General features: G+C 32.3%; 2 protein-coding genes and 1 pseudogene across 3 annotated transcripts; 1 reads left to right on the top strand and 2 right to left on the bottom strand.

Annotated features, from left to right (window-relative positions):
* The first annotated feature begins 1990 nt into the window (after positions 1-1990).
* Positions 1991-3276, top strand: LOC104731766 (abscisic acid receptor PYR1 pseudogene; annotated as a pseudogene). The gene has a single exon (XR_015575129.1). The product of XR_015575129.1 is annotated as an abscisic acid receptor PYR1 pseudogene (transcript).
* A 4362-nt stretch (positions 3277-7638) lies between these two features.
* On the bottom strand, positions 7639-8168 carry LOC104731765 (defensin-like protein 159). The gene is made up of 2 exons (XM_010451245.2): positions 8018-8168; positions 7639-7911 (listed from the first exon to the last, which is right to left on the bottom strand). The coding sequence occupies exons 1-2, from the start codon at positions 8073-8075 to the stop codon at positions 7730-7732; spliced, it is 240 nt and encodes a 79-aa protein (XP_010449547.1). The 5' UTR covers positions 8076-8168; the 3' UTR covers positions 7639-7729.
* Positions 8169-10565: 2397 nt separating this feature from the next.
* LOC104731764 (transcription factor MYC4-like) lies at positions 10566-12819 on the bottom strand. Its single transcript, XM_010451244.2, has one exon. It carries the CDS (start codon positions 12629-12631, stop codon positions 10763-10765), a length of 1869 nt encoding a protein of 622 aa, XP_010449546.2. The 5' UTR covers positions 12632-12819; the 3' UTR covers positions 10566-10762.
* Positions 12820-15012: the final 2193 nt, after the last annotated feature.

The following is a 15012-nucleotide window of genomic DNA, read 5'->3' as shown; positions in this document are numbered from 1 at the left end:
GATGGGTTTGAAATTTCATCATAAGCGATTTCTTTAGTTTGAGGAGCTTGTATATTGAATATAATCCAATCTGATAACTTAGTTGTTGTAGTCGTTGAAGGAATCATAACATCATCCTCAGGACTATCTTCATTGTAGTATTCTTTAGGTTTAACCTGTTCAATATTTTTTTTATAAAAAAAAGTAATAATTAAAACATAGAACTATTATCAATTCTCATATAACATGAATAATCTACATGAAATTTAAGCTAAAGATAAAAATTAAACAGTTTCGTTTCTATATTCCCAAAAATATACATGGCTATTAACGATCATAGTTATCCTGCAAATATGGCAATCCAAGTGTAATCAACTTATGAAAAAGAAATTATATATAATAGAAATAATTTAACACGTTAATCATTCCGATTATATAAAATAATACCTGATTTAATTAGAAACAAATTTATTGATCGATATTATCTATTACATTAACAGGAAAATAAAAGAATAATAAGATCCATATGCAATATATTTCTTTAAAAAGATGGAAGATAAATATAAGAATATATTATAAATATTCGATTGAAGAATTGTTTTTTTTTTGAATGTTATTATAATTTTGAGAACATAATAAAAGAATTAAATTTATAACCTCATAAAAAAAGCATAATTATTATACCTTTTTCGAAAGGTGAACCAACAACAACTAAAGTTTTATGATTTATGGACTTGCTTTCCAAAAAACCACTATACGAACAAAAAAATTAAAAGAATGAGTCGATTAATCATAAAAACAGAAAATCAGAATACAAATAAAAAATGTTGAGAAGATGATTAAATAATTAAATGTAAAACCTCAACAAAAAAAGCACAATATTATACCTTTTTGTAATGTGAACCAACAACAACCAAAGCTTTATGATTTATTAATTTTGCTTTCCAAGAAACCACTATACGAACATAAAAATAAAAAGAATCAGTCGATTAATCATAAAAATAGAAATTCGGATACAAATTTTTTTTTTGGTGAACATGATTAAAGAATTAAACGTAAAACGTCAACAAAAAAGCACAATATTATACATTTTTGTAAGGTGAACCAACAACAACCAAAGCGTTATGATTTTTGGATCTTGCTTTCCAAGAAACCACTATATGAACATGAAAATAAATGGGATCAATCGATAATCATAAAAAACAGCTAGATCAGAATACAAAAATAAATTTGAGAACATGATGAAAGAATTATTCAAATTAATAAAAATATAAATTCAATAGAAGATTTTTTTTTTGAGAACATGATTAAAGAATTAAACGTAAAACCTCAACCAAAAAAGCACAATATTATACCTTTTTGTAAGGTGAACCAACAACAACCAAAGCGTTATGATTCTTGGATCTTGCTTTCCAAGAAACCACTATATGAACAGGAAAATAAACAGGATCAGTTGATGAATCATAAAAAACATCAAGATCGGAATACAAATATAAATTTGAGAACATGATTAAAGAATTATTGAAATTGATAAAACTATAAATTCAAGAGAAGAGAGTTTTTTTCTTTTTTCTTTGTTGAGTTATGGTGAAAGCAAACGATTGTATTTATAGTTGTAAATGACCTATCTTTTTAGGGTTTCCAGTAAGGAAGTGTATTGTCTACGGTTTTTTTTTTCCTGCAGAAGCCTATTAATCTATAAATAATCTAAGCCCATTAATTATCTCAAATCTGTAGAATTTATAGTATAAAACAGAACTATAGTTGTAAAAAAGGTGTTTTCCAGGAAATTTAGGAATTAAATTAGCAAATTCTAGTTTTGCAAATAACTTTTTATGCAATTAGATTATTTCTAAACCGATTTTTGATTTATTTTTTATGTGAAAAAATGTAAATTTACGTACAGGGGCAAAATATTTCAACGTCAAGGACAATTTCATTAATGGTAAAATTTTGCTGAGATTGAATGTGGGACGTTTTTACTTCTCATTTAATATAATTGATATCCCACCAAATGATATCTTAAACAATTAATAAAATTTGATTTTTTTTTGTGTCAACAACTGATAATAACAACAATACAGATATAAAAATTACATAAACTAATGAAAAAATATTCACTAATGTAAAGAAAAAGAAAAGATCAAATAAAAAGAAACTTATGAACTTAAGTCTTGCTTCCCAAATTTTCCCCGACCTCGAATAAGTAACAACAACAATAGAGTCGTCAACTGATTATATTTTCCAAATATATTTCCATTTTTGCAATTTTGCATTCCCACCCCTTCCATTCCCACATATATATTATTCCCTAATTTACCCTTACTATTTTTAATTTATTCAACTTCGTCCTTTCCTCTTCCCCTCAAAAACCCAAATCTCTCTCTTTCTCTCTTCACACACACTCTGTTTTTTTTTTCAACGATAAATACAGAGAGAGAGAGAGAGTGACTCTAAACTCTAAAGCTCGTCCTTGTCTTCAATGGTGAATCTCAAACCAATTCGATAAACAAAAAAGAAAAAAAAAAGAAACGAGGATGCCTTCGGAGTTAACACCAGAAGAACGATCGGAGCTGAAACAATCAATAGCCGAGTTCCACACATACAAACTCGGACCAGGAAGCTGCAGCTCACTCCACGCGCAACGAATCCACGCGCCGCCTGACCTCGTCTGGTCAATCGTAAGGAGATTCGACAAACCACAGACCTACAAACACTTCATCAAATCCTGCTCCGTCGAACCTGGCTTCCAGATGCGCGTCGGATGCACGCGCGACGTCATCGTCATCAGCGGTTTGCCGGCGAACACGTCGACGGAGAGGCTCGACGTGCTCGACGACGAGAGGAAGGTCACGGGGTTCAGCATCATCGGAGGCGAGCACAGGCTAACGAACTACAGGTCAGTCACGACGGTGCATAGGTTCGAAAGAGAGGAACGGATCTGGACGGTGGTTTTGGAGTCGTACGTCGTCGATATGCCGGAAGGGAACACGGAGGATGATACTCGTATGTTTGCTGATACGGTTGTGAAGCTTAATCTGCAGAAACTCGCGACTGTTACTGAAGCTATGGCTCGTACTAGTAGTAACAATAACTCCTCCGGTGACGGTGGAAGTGCTTCTTCTCAGGTGACGTCGTGATGATTCGAAACACAGAAATTAAAAAAAAAAAAAAAAAAAAAACAAATGATTTATTTTTCTTTCTTTTTTTTAGATTAAAAAAAAGCTGGAAATGTTGTTAATTGTATGTTGCTTCATGAAAAGATTCTCTTATAATTTTAATTTGTTTTCATAGACAGTTATATTTACTGTTTTCATATGACGAGAGAATGACATAATTGTCCTTACGTAGAAGGTTATTTTGGGGATTTAAGGTTTATGGATAACTATGAATCTTTCCATTTTGGTTAGGTATATTCTCTGAGCAAGTCAACATTTTCGTCTATGCAACAAACTCTCTCATAAAAACACAGCCTGGGCTCAAAATAAAATGTTCTCGATTTCATAAAAAATAACATAGAAACAAAAAAAAAATTATTATAATGTTTTAGATTTTAGAAAAATAATTAGAAGGAAAAGATATAAATTATCGTGATATGTGTTACTTTTTTTTTCTTTTTATGAAAAAGTTTTGGTATAAGATTTTTCACGTGTTTTTTTTTTGGGTTGCTTTTCAAGTCTGTGATCCGTCTGAAATTGTAATAACTTTTCGTGAATCCATTTTCTTATATAACCAAATTTTGTAACACACGAACAGTGAACAAAAATTTTCTATAATAAGAGTTGTATATAAAAAAAAAGATAAACAAATTATATGTAAGGAGGAAGAGATACAAAAAGACGAAAACAGAAGTGGAAGTGTTTTTAACGAAGATGGATATATAAAAGTGTGTGCCGTTTTCATTCAGATTCGGGGTCACCTTTTGCAATACAAGTCAGGGGATAGTGTCCCACTTGAATAAAGTATAGTAGTATATCTCATATAATCATTTTACTTTTTTAAAATATATTAGTATAAAATTTGATGTGGGTGATCCATTATGATGCGACATTTTATATATTAGTCGTAGAGATATTAAACAATTATAATTATAGAATTCAACTGGATCGAGACAATAGCGAAAGGCCACTTCTTTATTTCTTTTGTTGTAGTATTAAATTTGTTTTTGTTTTGTTTTTTTTTTCTTTGCTAATTTGCTAATTAAGGCAAAGGTGATGATGCCCTGGTGCAAGTTGTGGCCAGCTTGGTTAACAATTCGCAAGTTGCCAACTTGGTTATTAAACGCCGACATAAAGGTTGCTTATTAAAATTATTATAAAAGTTGAAGAGAGAAAAATAAAATAAAGTTGCATGTACTTGAAGTCTTGAAGTTGATGATGGGAGAGGGTGAGGAGCCAATTAGAAGATCGATATTTTGATCACCTCCAACCTACTTTAATGATTAAACATCTTGTTAACGTCAAATCTTTCTTTCGTTTCTTTAGTTGCGACTACGAGATCTAAATCTGATAATATTATAAGTATATATATATCAAATTATATACCTACGTTCAAATTATAGTTTTTAGGTGAAGCCTAAATTATTGATTATTAGCAATGGCCATTTGCTGTTAAATTATTGAGCAAAATAGTATATCGAATTGGACTTTTGTCTTGAGATGATAATATGCCATATACAAAAATAAAATAAAAATTAAAAACAACAACTTTAAAAAAAAAACTAAAATAGTTAAAATAGTAAATAAGGGGGTCAATCAAAATTTTGTGTAATTGTAGAAAATTATCACTGAAAAGGCTGATTTTGAGTTTTGGTAATTTCTATCTGTTAATATATCATGTGGATTGATGTAAATACTAATATCATGTATATTGGAAGTGATTAAATTCTTGTTATTACTATTTTATGCATAATAAAAGAATAACTCCATAAAACGGTATGGTAAACCATGAGGTGGTGGGCTAGTGGTTCCAGCTTGGAAGGAAAAGTTGCCATGTTGGTTCAAACCAGGGATCGATTTTTCCCAAGCACAAAATTGCTAGTTTTATCCTTTTGGCCACATGGATATGGGCCCATTGCTTACGGCCCATTTGAAAGCCTGGAGAGGATCCTACCCATGGGATACTCTCTCCCCAGGGATTAGTTTCGGACCCCATCATAGGTCTGAGAATTTACCCTGAGTTATAAAAAAAAAAACCGTGTGGTATGTTTTTCTAGAAGAATCGGTATGCTTTGCCAAAAAAAAGAAAAAAAAAAAAACGGTATGCATGGGCTACTCTTTCTCTCTCTCTTGGTAAAGACAACAAATCAAACATAAAAATATTGAAAAATAATATTTCACATCAGAAGTTACATAAAAATATATAGGTAAATCTATTTACTACCAATTAGTTTTGAATAGATTGACCTATATTGTTTATGTAGCAGTCAGTCATGATCTACATTCACCTTCGGATGTAAAATATGATATTAGAGCTCTTTCCATATGTTGTTTAACACGATCCACAATTGTTATGACTCAAATTTAGCTTGTCGATCCATACATGACAATATTGATATCTATGATTAGGAAAATCATCATCTCGATGAAACATATTGTGAGTATATCTCACATGGCCAATTAGTTTTGAATTAGAAATCTCAGTCTAATTGGAAACTGATTTGAATCTTCAAAATATTTTTTGAAAGAATAAAAATATTGGAGTGTCATTTTTCAAGAAAAGAAATATAGAACAAAGTTTCAAGAAATCAATAGGGGACGATGATGGCAAAGAAAAAATGATGATGCGAGATTAAAAAGATAATAATTCTGAAGGAAATTTGGATATCGAATATACATAGGTTTGGATAACGTTTGGGGTGAGTTATACTAATTAAGCCACTATTGATATCTTCCTTTCAAACTATGCTACCGGAAGAAGAAGCACTCGCGAAAATTGAACCTAAATTTGATTGATTTAATGAATACTAACTAACTATATCATTTTAAATAATGACCAGCTTTGTTATAAGCTTTATATTTTGACAGCCCATGTTGCATGCTAGTTATTTACACATGTATATATAGTTGTAGCTTTGTTTGGGCTTTAATTCATTGATTAGTATATATACTAAATGACTCCAATAAGAATTAACAAACTAAATTTGTCTACAGTATTTTTGTTAGAATGGTAACAAAATTATAAGGTTTTGTCTTCTTCTCTTTTTCATTTCTTCAATTTTAATCTCTCTTAGAATGTATGTTGTCATGTTTTCTTAACGCATGCCATTTTGTTTGTAACACGCTACTTCCTCGAATTACACGTGATAGCAAAAAATCTCTCTCTTTAACACGTTGCTTTCTTGTATTATACGTTATTTATTAAGATTATATATGATCTCTTTTGAAAACATAATTTGTAATGTTAAAAGGCATTGTTTCTTCGACTGATATGCGTTTCTTTTAATATGACATGATTTTTTTGTTTAATTGACATGTTCTTTTTTTACAAATAACAATACGTTACTGCATCTTTCTCTTTAGTTTGAAAACATGTTTTAGTTTTCTTTGGGTTTTAGGTTCTAGGAAACGTTAGCTTTTTTTTTCCATAGACAAAAATTTTGGAAAGCGTAAGTTTCTAGCAAAATTGGTGTCATTCAATTAATATATATAGGTGTACATATATTTCATTTGTCCTTAATAGATTGATGTTCTAGGATCTATTTTTGTCTCTAAAATATTGATGTTATATTAAAAATTTAAAATAGGTTTTTTACTATATATTTTTTCACACATGGCATTTATCTAATGGTTTATATTTTCTCTCTTTACAAAAAAATAATTAAAAAATAATTTATAAATAAAAATTGAATTTTCTCTTAATATGTACTCTCTCCGTTTCAAAATATATGATGTTTTGGTTAAAACACACATATTAAGAAAAAGTTACTTTTAAAAAGTTTAACCAATCATAAACAAGACTGCATATTATAAAATATAAAATTAATCTAAAAGTTGCATAGAAAGTTGGAAACATCCTATATTATGAAACAAAAATACTTCTCTAAACATCCTATATTATGAAACGGAGGGAGTATAATAATGTTTAAACATCAAGCTATTAAGGACAGAGAGAGTATAAAAAATGAAGGGTGATGGTTGGTTCATAAATTTCCAAATCCACACTCACTTTGGAGCATCAAATTAAAAATGAAAGAAGTAAAAGTATTCGACACAGACAACAATGTAACAAAGATTAATTGGTAAGAATAGTTAGCAAACCAAAGAGGGAGGGATATTCAATCGCCTTGAAAACTTTATAATACTCCACTATTATGGTAGGATATATGTGTAACTCTGTCTATTGTTAAAGTATTTGCCACTAAAAAGTGTACAGATCAAACCTCTCATAATTCATTGCTAAATGCACATTTGGTAACTAATTCTGATCTGAAATAATCTTTTACGTACTGATTGATAATGTGACTATTACAAAATTAATACATTCTCAAAGACATGCATGTTAACTAAGAATACATCATTTTGACAATGTACATTGATAGCTAATCTAGTATATATATGAAAGAGAGCATGACCCGAAAACAAACAAATTAAATAAAGTGACTCAAATACCGGAAACTTTTTCAAAACCAAATCATATAATCATACGAAAGGATGGAGATATCTCAAATGTATTCATATCGATTAAAAAGTGGTAAGTTTAACTTTAGTATTATCACACTGTCACCACAATTATGTTAATATAACCCCTTTTAACAGTTAAATAGACAACCACAATTGTAACGTCCTCTAACATTAGGATCGTCAAAACATTTGCCAACTCCATTGTACCCAGTAAAGCAGCTTAAACGGCAATCGACAGGATCACATGGCATTTCTTTGTCAATCGTCCAATGACATCGCTTTCCCTCAGCTCTTTCAACAATTAAAAAAACTACAAAAGTAAAACATTGTGTGATGATCACAAACATAAATCATTATACACATATATATATATATATATATTTTAGATGCCTTAGAAATGGAATATATGAAATTACCTGAGAACGAGAACACAAGCATGAGTACAAGGAAATAAGAACATGATAACCTGGCCATGATCAATATTACAACTAAACGAAGTCACCAATGTTCTGTAAACTAGAGAGGCGATACTGAAAAGCTTGTTTTGTATACTGGTGGTGCCTAGGTACCTATTTCTTTGTGAAGTACTATCATTTAACTCCAAAACATTTATAATAAGTAACTTGTTGTTGACTATTTCAACTAAAAGAAAGAAAAAAACCGAGAAGCCGAGAAGTTACAGAACGTACGTAGATATAACTGGTCACCAGAAGCCGAGAAGTTACAAAGGTCTTATAAACAGTGAGCAATAACTTGATTGCCGGTTTAATTTCCAAGAATGATAATTTGGTCCGGAGCTTGGAAACGCTACCTCTCTTGGCGTTTTCTTCAAACGTAATTTGCTCTCAGCTATTGTCTTTATACAAGTTTTATTTATCTGGTTTGAGGTGGTATTGCTTAGTAATCATCTCTGTTATAGTCCTGATTGTATCAGATAAACAAATCACGCACGATTCAAGCTTGTCGCTGGCGTAGAAGAGAGAGAATCATTTTTTTTTTTTTTTGGAAACCTTTAGTCGAATATTGCAGGGTTTGATGTAAGTGGGATTATTATCGGATTCAAATGGTTTAGTAACAATTGTAGGTAGTAAACCAACAAAATTTACCTCTTTGTATTTCATTATTTATTTATAGTTTTCTTCGATATGTGGAAATAGAACAACATAAACATAGTTTTCATGGAGAAATATATCGTCCTCATCGTGAAGAATATAGAATAACAATAAATTATTGAAATCTCAAAAGTTTTCTTAAATTAAATCATTTAGTTATAAAGAATGATGGAGATCTAGTTTTTGTACATATCGACTAAGGAAATCCATGCATTCCCTTCACTCTTGTCTGATCAAAACCATGTTCATGACCACTAGTTTGTGTTGCATATGCATGTATAATGTATAGACTCAGTGATTATTGGAAAGATGAACAGGAAGTAAGTTTTCCTCGGTTTGAAAACCTTGTCAAACTCTCTTTCGAGACAAGATGGAAATGACAACCACTTTGGAAAATGCTTATAATTATGATGGATACGCACCAAAGCTAGAAACTCTTGTCCTCAAGGTAGATTTTACTTGCTTTGTTGTTACTTGCACATCTAGGTATACTGCCTTATATGAGAATGTAGTGACGGTGTCTGAATATATGAGAATGTAGTGACGGTGACGGTGTGCCAAATCCAATTCCAATTCTTGTGAGAATATTATTATCTATTAACCAAATCGGCTGATATATACTAATTATAAGTGGGTGATTCTTAGGATAAGTTGTAAGGAAAGACAAGAAAACACATGAAAGTGTAATATAGGTCCTAGCTCTTTGGTTCTTTGTTTTTATTTGGCAATAATGTGCCCCGAAAAAACCATATTTTGCGTTATTATTTGGAAGTGCATGCATGATGCTTTCTTCTTCTCAATCACACGTTCTCTTCGCAGTTCGCACTGTCACTCACTCACTCACTCACTCCACACACATTTCCGAGGAGATTATTGCTAAAAAGGAAACAAACATAATTATATATATGTTGCAGAACAAAATCGCTTTAATAATCGTCCACACATGTCTCCACCAGTTTCTGGTATGATTTTAACTTTTTCTTCAAGATCCTTATAGACAACACATAACCTCGCTTTCCCTACCTAAAACCCTTTTTATATCCTTTTTTTTTACATTTTGATCTCACAATTTTGGACCTTGTGTATATGAATTTTGCAATTGGTCCTATTTAAGCTAGTGGTTTATCATAAACTGTCTGGTTAATGAGAAACATCATGCTTTTCCCATTTATTTTGGACACTGTGTTTTATCATTTGAACCTGAAAAATATGTTTTGATAACAAAATGGTTGTATTATACGGTAGTAACTAATTATGTTTTTACTGGATAAAGTTAAGAAACCGGTTGGTTACTTTAAAAGTCTTCATAATGGTTTAAAAATAGCCTGCATATACATACATATGAATACGAGTTCAAAATACTATTTAGAATCGTGTTACATCCACATTAATTTTGAGGTCCCAATGAAAAGCCCTACATTGGAATCCCTTGATGGATGTGATTGGTGCAAATGATCTTTATTGAACAATAAAGGAGTATATTCTTACCTAACAAGTAGATGCCTCGTTTGATGCCAAACTCTTCCTATATACTTGTCCGTATGTGGCTGAGATGAACACAAACCTTCACACACCATAGAAGATAGAACCACGAAAAAAACTCACTTGAAAGTGAAAGCTCAAACTTTTTTACTCAAATGACAAAAAAAAAAAACAAAAAAACAAAACCCGATCGTCAAAAAAAAAAAAAACAAAAACAAAACCTTCAACTTCAATCCCATTTGTTTTCTAAAGGAAACCCTTATTCATAATATATACATAATACATACACCAACAACCAAAGACTTACCCATTGGCCATGCATTTATCTCTACTGAAACCATAAAACCCAAACTAAGAGCATCGCTACTAATAATAATAACCATGAAACTATACTAAAGTAAAGAACCTTATCTTACAAGCAAAATAAACAACAACAACAAGTGGGTGCAGCAAAATTACCCTTACATTACATAATATAGTACCACACTACAAGTCTACAATCACCAGAGAAAACTTATAATCTTTTTCGCAGTATTTTCTCCGGTTTATTAGTACTAAAGATGCTATTCATGAGCATTCTCCGACTTTCTCCATTAGAGCAACCTTGAGCTGATCTTGCGTAAAGAACTCATTCCCCATTTTCACAGTCGCTTGTTGGATCATAAGATCATTCACTACTGATAAACTCGCGTGATTCACTTCCAAATCAAGTTCCTTGAGTGCTTCCATGAACTTAGCACCAGGATGATTCCTCTTACTGCATTGAACCCTTATCATCGCATCCCAACCAATGATCTTCACATCAACCTCCATATCAACCGACACACCCGGTTCTTGATTCCGTTCGTTAACCAAACTTTTCCCATTTGCCGCTTCTTTACTCATCCCATCAATCTGCTTCTGAAGCTCTTCTTTATCAGACTCAGCCTTCAGCAGCTTCGACTTAAGCTCATTGATATACGAAATAGCATCTCCTAAGAGAGAAGCTTTATCCATCTTAGAGACATTAGGAACCACAGCTCTCAAAGAGTAGAATCTCTGATTCAGCTTTTCTCTTCTCTGTCTCTCTGCCTCAACATGATTCAAAGGCTCTTCTCTTCCATTAGCCGGTTTCCTCCCTCGTTTCCTCGGTTTCTTCTCCGGTTCAACCACAGTTCTGTTACTCTCAGCTTCTTTAACCACCGAAGCTTCAAGAACAGAGTGGTTCGAGTCCCCTGATTTCGCAGGACGTGGTAGAACAGAAACAGAGGTGAATGAAAGCATTCCTTCTTCGTTATTCGAAACCGGAGACCTCTTCTTGTTACCACTATCTTCTCCCATAAACCGGCTTTGACCAGAGGAGAAGCCATTCTCAACCCCATTCTTGAAACTCACCATCTCCACTTGAGGTTTAGGGTTTTCAACAGAGCTTCCACCATTGCAGAGCTTCGAAACTGGTTGAGAATCAGAGTTAGAAGTTGAGTTGTTACCAGTATTGATGATCACAGGAGGTACAAGACCCAATTCAACTCCAGGTTCACTAATCCACAGACCCGGATCATTCTCTCCTTGATCAGGATTCAAATTAAACGCCCAAGAACCAGATTCACAACCACCACCACCACCGTTGTTAAAGTTGAAAAAGGTGTCAACTTTATCAACAAGATCTGAGCTTTGATGTATAACCTCCGACGAACCAAGCTCAACGACGCCGTTCTCACATGGTACACACACCATTGTCTGTAACCCATAAATCTGACCTTGACGAGCTCTCTCACAACTCGATCCAGCTAACGCGTTAGACCCAGATAGCCAAATCGTGTTCGAACTCGAGAAAGCTTGACCAGGCAAACCAGTACCGTTGATAAAGCTCTGTGTCATTGAAACCAAGAAGAACCATTCAGTGTCTGTAACTTCTTCATCTCCTGCTTCATCAGAGCCACCACCACCACCACTGTTAACTACTTCTCCTCCTACTCCAGTGATCAAAGCGTTGAGCTCTCTAACCACTCTCTTACGATGCTCTTGCTCAGCTGCACTAGCTGGATTCGTTTTCTTCTTCCTAGATTTCTCTTCTTCTCCTTTGTAATAACCATCTCCCCAACCTAACAACGCCATGTTGTTGTTGTTGGTTAGTCCTCCTCCTACTCGTCCTTCTTCGACGTCTTCTCCGGCGAACTCGTAAGATAACTGCCAGAACACAGCGTAAGTCCAGCTCTCGTTAGCTCCTTCGATTAAAGCTTGGAGTCTTTGTTGGAGAGTATCTTCGTTGACCTGAGATAGGGCCGGAGGAGCAAGAGGAGGAGGAGGAAGTGGAGGAAACAGAGAAGAATGATCAGAGCCGCCGATGAAAGCTTCCATCACTGACGCATCGTCTTCGGTTGACCAGAGATTTGTTGTACCGTCTGTTGATTGGTCGAGATGGTAGTCGGTTAACTGAACACTCGTCGGAGACATAACACTCCGATGGGTTTTTACAAGAGACAGAGAGTGATAAAAAAGTTGGTTCCTTTAGTTTGGTTTGATTGTTGGGGAAAAAGGAATCTCTGTATACAGTATATTTATAATCTTTTATAATAAAATAATTTTTTAAAAAAAACTGTAAATAATTTGTTTTTCACTAAATATTAGTAATAATTTCTTGAGAGGTGGTATTTTCATTGAGGCTCTAATTATTTCAAGATAACATAAATTAAAGTAATAAATCTGTCTATATAGTAAGAGATTTTTTTTTAACTAAAGAATTGTTTTCTAAGTGGGGTAAGCAAGTGTTTGTTACAGTAAAATAAAATGATTCTATTCAGTCTTTTGGGTATATACATAACTTGATTCTTGACCATTTTTTGTGGTAAAAATAGATAGCTTGATTGAGATGAAGACATTTTTAGAATTATATATATTTATTTCTTTGATAACAATGACTAATATATGGAAAAAGAGAATCATATCACATTGTTAATCAACCTTGTCCTTTTTATATGTAATGGTGATAATTACAAACAATTAAAGAATGAAAATGATTTATCACTTAAAATAATTATCTTGTCTCCCTCAGTTTTAGTGTTGGTGTCAATGTCTGCTTTTTTTTTTCTTGTGTATTAATCCATCATTTAATTCTTGCAAGCAAATATCATTTTAATTCTTGGAGTTTTTAACTATTTTTTTATATATATATAAGAAGTGAGTTTTTTTTTTTTGTCAAAGTATATAAGAAGTGAGTTGTTAGATTAGTTGGTTCTTGTAGGCAAAAAAAATATAATGTACATAATGAAAGGGATTAAGGGAACACCAAGTATTTGAATACAACTTTTTATACACAAAATCTAAAAGATTTAAATCAAGTATTTGTACTTAAACATTTCTCTTCTTTTACTAAAAAAAAACATAGTTTTGTTGGCATCGTTGTTGAACACAACTTTTATGAATGATGAACAACAAGAAAAGACATTGATGATTTCGATATCAAAAGGTGAAAGAGACGCGAGAGCATAAAGGCAAAAGTTTCGTTATTAAATAAAAGATAATTAGATTTTTTTTCCTATTATTATGAAAATTATACGACCTCACAAAATATCACATTATGTCGGGGGTGGGTCTCTTGTTCTTGTTTTAATTGGTCAGATTTCATATATGCGTTCTTTTGTCAGTATGAGAGCAAATGCCCAAAAATGTTGGTCTCTCTGTGCATATCGGACGAAGCTATAGTGTGTTCTGTCGTACAGTGTGACACATTTTGGAATCGCATAAAACAGTGTTAAGCTGGGCTTTACTATCTTATACTGGGATAAAACTGGGCCGCATAGTGGCAAACTAGATTTCTTACTGGGATATAGATTTCTTATGATGAACCGAACGACAAAACTGGGAGGTAAAGCTTTATTATGGGATGATGATGAATAGATGTCTTAAACAAAATGTAAGATTTCAAAGGTTTCGATAGTTTCAAAGTAGTTTATGGATAAGTTAACAAAAAGACTACTCAAAGTTGAATCACAAAAATATTCAAGAGATTATTTAAGAATAATAGTTGGTAGTGATAAGTAATTAATAATGCTAAGTAGTTTTAAACAAAGGTTTGAAGTGGATTTGATATAGGGAATATGATGCTTATAAAGAGATTAATTGTCAATGCTTCGAGATCATTCTTATTCTAAATGGTGAAGATTTGTAGGAACCTGAAGAAGCATCTATCAACCCTTATAAATCTGTTTATATGCTATGTTTGTTTAGTTTCGTCTGATTTGTCGACTAATGTATAAGGGTTGATGGATGATTCTTGAGTATATGCTTCTTGCATGTAATAGTTAGAAATCGGTTTTTGGTCAGCCACTAAATGGGACACAAAAAAAAACAAATATATTCAACTTTTGTTTGAAATGCAGCTACATGTCGAAAACACACAAACTACATTTTGGAGATAGCATTGTTTTTATTTTAGTCTTAAATCAGAAAGATATAATTAACTTATATATTTTCACTTCATGATATTGTAATGTTTTTTTTTTTTAGTTTAGGCATCTAAAAACAAAAAGCATTTAATATATATATATATATATATATATATATATTTAACTTGCTCAATGTGATACAACAAGAATAGCCAAAACATCGAGCATATAATATGTGTGAAACATATAACTAGAAATTTAATGGTAAAAATATGGAAAAAAACGAAGATGTATCCGTTTGTTTGAAATCTAATTTATATTTACGAAAGTTGTATTGTGACACCTCGGTTTCAGGAACATGTGGAGAAGTTTAAAAAAATTGACACTTATCTTTTCGGTCAAGAGTCATGAGAGAACTCTAGAGTTAAGCGTAATTGAGCTAGAGTAGTA

This window comes from Camelina sativa, chromosome 12 (genome assembly GCF_030686135.1).
Source record: "Camelina sativa cultivar CO46 ecotype springtype chromosome 12, ASM3068613v1".
In the NCBI taxonomy this organism is placed as follows: domain Eukaryota; kingdom Viridiplantae; phylum Streptophyta; class Magnoliopsida; order Brassicales; family Brassicaceae; genus Camelina; species Camelina sativa.
The sequence above is the reverse complement of the archived record's forward strand: the minus strand, read 5'-3'. Positions and strand labels throughout refer to the sequence as shown.

Excerpts from the sequence above, each read along its gene's own strand:
- LOC104731765 (XM_010451245.2), bottom strand. The coding sequence starts at position 8,075 with ATGGCCAGGTTATCATGTTCTTATTTCCTTGTACTCATGCTTGTGTTC. Across the intron at positions 7,912-8,017 it reads GCTTGTGTTCTCGTTCTCAG|TTTTTTTAATTGTTGAAAGA; the intron begins GTAATTTCATAT and ends TTACTTTTGTAG.
- LOC104731764 (XM_010451244.2), bottom strand. The coding sequence starts at position 12,631 with ATGTCTCCGACGAGTGTTCAGTTAACCGACTACCATCTCGACCAATCA.